The following is a 3,245-nucleotide window of genomic DNA, read 5'->3' as shown; positions in this document are numbered from 1 at the left end:
GGGTCTCTGCAGCAGCAAGCACAGCCCCACACTGACTGCTCTGGGCTGTGCAGGCATTTGTGGTTCTGCCTGTCTCACACACACACACAAAAGTCTGGTGTAGTGCTGCCCTCAGGAAAACCCCGCAACCTTAAATTCAGGCCCCATCATGTAGTCATGAAAGAAGTTGTCAGTGAATTTGCCAGAAAGTATGAAAAATAGAAGAGCACAGTTATACACAAATACAGGTAATTACTGTTCTGACCACACATTCCAGATTAATTTGGTGCAGTGATAATAAAAATCATAAACCCACATAATGTTGTGCAAGAGAACACAGATTGACCAAGTGAAGTCAGACATTAATAGAGATAAATTCAAGAAGGTCAGCAGTGCAGTGTTTTACTCCTGCTAACACTTGTGGACAGTCTGACACTGACTTCATGTACAGGATGGACGTACCTGTGCCCCTGGGGCTGCCAGTGCCATGGTGGGCAGCAGGAACCACAGAGGATGGTGCCAGTGAGGCAAAGAGCCACAGCCACAGATTGGCTTCTGTATCTGGGCCAGCAGAATGGATTCTTTCATTCCATTTGCATGGCCCATTGCAGCTCAACAATTTCAGTGTCTGACTGCCCAGGATTCTCTCACACTAAACTTCACACTCGTAGGCAAAAAGTTGCTTTTAATCCTTGCAAATATGGAAACTGCACACCCAGAATATTGGCAAGGCAGAGGAATCCAGTTTTCAGAAATGATGGCAGAGGAGGAGTGGAAGGAGGAAGCATTTGCACACCAAAGCACAGGGGTAATGATGAAGGCCTGAAGTCCAGTGATTTCATATTTATTCTCTACACTGAAACTAGGAAGAAAAAAATTGAGTTTTAAGTGAGACTACATTAATTCAACTTTTGATTAATATATAGCAACTCAATCAAGTGCTCATGAAATGTCCTCTCTCTCCTAATCCTCCCAATTAAACACTATTTTTTGGCTGAATCTTCATATTTTGGAGTATTTTTGGCAGAATCCTAATTTTTTGCAGTTTGGGGAGGGGTTCATCTCACTATTTCTGAGGGGCTTTTTGCCTGAATCTCAGTGGTTTGGGTTTTTCTGGGCTGAATCTTGGTGTTTTGGAGAATTTATGGCCACAGGATGCCCGATGTGTTCTAGAGATGGACTTGGGCAGGAGGAACCCCCAAGCCAACGCACTCAGCCCTTGTTTTCCCCCCCATCAGGATTTGTCCTTCCCAAAGCTTGGGCGGATGGAGGAGGAGGCTGCGAGNTGAAGGGCTTCAACATGAACTCCACCCTTGTCAGGCACCGGCGTATCCACACCGGGGAGAGGCCCTACAAGTGTGGGGAGTGTGGGAAGAGCTTCATCCATAGGTGCCAGCTCTTTTCCCACCAGGCCATCCACACTGGGGAGCGGCCGTACAAGTGCATGGAATGCGGGAAGAGGTTTAAGACCAGTTCAGATCTCCTCGTGCACCATCGGACGCACACGGATGAGAGGCCCTTCCGCTGCACCGACTGTGGGAAGGGCTTCAAGCGGAACTCCACCCTGATCAAACACCAGCGCATCCACACCGGGGAACGGCCCTACAAGTGCATGGAATGCGGGAAGAGGTTTAAGACCAGTTCAGATCTCCTCGTGCACCATCGGACGCACACGGATGAGAGGCCCTTCCGCTGTACCAATTGTGGGAAGGGCTTCAAGCAGAACTCCAACCTCATCACCCACCGGCGCATTCACACCGGGGAGAGGCCCTACAAGTGTGGGGAGTGTGGGGAGAGCTTCACCTGGAGCTCTGCCTTGACCAGACACCAACGGACCCACCGGTAGAGGGAAGCCCTACCAGTGCCTTGACTGTGGGAAGAGCTTCGGCCACTGCTTCCACCCCCTGAATGAACCCCCTGATGGTGAGGCAACCCCTGGAGTCCAGTGACTGTCAGTGCATCGCTTTCAACCAGAAAGGGCCAGTCCCCTTTCACAGGGGCAGGTTCTGCCAACAGAACCCTTCCTGGGGATGTGTGGAGATTCCTGCCTTGGCTGGGGACCCCCCAAGGTCACTCCTGGAGGTTGAGAGCAGAGATCTCTCCATGAGCGTTGGTCTGGGGGAGTTCCATCCATCTCTAATTAAGAATTATTGCTTTGGTGCCAGCTTTAGTAGAATTGCTTCAACAATTGCTTTAGCGTAGAGCCCTGTCCTATCTTATCCTGTACTCCTGGTAATTTTACTGTTTCTATTGTGCAGTAAATAATTCTGATGAAGATCTTTTGTCTGATCGTTTGTAACCCTAAATAAATTCCTTTCTATCAATAGATCTGATTTGCCATCATTAAAACCTGGAGGACAAAAATGATTCAGTCACACCTCTGTAATTCCTCTGAACTGAAAATGTTGGCATAATTCAAGGCTGAGATTGGATTCAGCAGCCCCCAGCACCCCACAGTCAGTTGGGAGCTCGGGGGGCCAGCCCTTTTTGCCAAGCTGCTTGTGCCCAAAGACCTCATGGGACCGTCAGAGCCACCAGACCACCCCTCCTTTTCTACCCTTCTCCCTGTTTTTCCCATTTTCCCATTGTCCCCTTAATCCTCATTTTCTTCCCTGAACAGTTTTTGGGTCCAAATCACCACTTTTTGCTCCCTCTCCTGTGGCTGCTGAAGGAGAAAATGAGGCTGCACACACAGAGTTCCATTGCGGGACTTGTCCGCCCGTCTCTCTGGCATCCCCCTTTCATTGTTGTTCCTTTGGAAACAGCACCTGGGCTTCATCTTTTAGTCCACTGGGATTCCCAGCATGGCCCCAAAGCAGTGCCCTGATCCCACACATTCCCCCTCCTCGTGTGCTGGCTGTGTTCAGCTACCAGAGAAAAACACAGGCTGCCATGCAGAGCGTTCCAAGTGGTTTCCTCTTTGGCAAACAGCACTCTCTGGATGGAAAACACCAGTCAAGGCCAAAACACTCCTTGTTGATCCTGATTAACTCAATGCAGCTGTTGCTGCCTTAACTTGTTCCCACAGAAATTCTCAGGGTTCCTTTGGTTCCAGGAGGCCCCACATGTCACAATGGCCCCTTGATTTCATGAGCTTCCACAGTCTGCAAAGGTTCCTTTACTTCCATGAGGCCCTGCAGTCCCCAAATGCCCTTTGGATTCTCAGAGATTTGCCATTGTCCCAGGGTCCCTTGTGCTTCAGTAGGAGCTGCAGTGGGACAGTGGCCCCCTTTGGTTCCGTGAGCTCTGCAGTGTTCCAGGAATCT

At 49.8% G+C, this 3,245-nt stretch overlaps 1 protein-coding gene across 2 annotated transcripts in view; it reads left to right on the top strand.

Moving 5' to 3' along the window:
• LOC108510438 (zinc finger protein 2 homolog) overlaps window positions 1-3,245 on the top strand; it is a 12,507-nt gene that overhangs the window by 6,247 nt on the left and 3,015 nt on the right. Inside the window, exon 2 of one of the 2 annotated variants that reach the window (XM_017840116.1) lies at window positions 1,218-1,843. In XM_017840116.1, coding sequence (XP_017695605.1) covers window positions 1,280-1,825 — 546 coding nt within the window. In that variant the 5' untranslated portion in view covers window positions 1,218-1,279 and the 3' untranslated portion in view covers window positions 1,826-1,843. Of the gene's footprint in view, window positions 1-1,217; window positions 2,306-3,245 lie in introns of those variants that run through there. The other variant, XM_017840115.1, reaches the window with a different exon arrangement.

This window comes from Lepidothrix coronata, unplaced genomic scaffold, assembly GCF_001604755.1.
Source record: "Lepidothrix coronata isolate B3197 unplaced genomic scaffold, Lepidothrix_coronata-1.0 Scaffold892, whole genome shotgun sequence".
Classification (NCBI taxonomy): domain Eukaryota; kingdom Metazoa; phylum Chordata; class Aves; order Passeriformes; family Pipridae; genus Lepidothrix; species Lepidothrix coronata.
The sequence above is the reverse complement of the archived record's forward strand: the minus strand, read 5'-3'. Positions and strand labels throughout refer to the sequence as shown.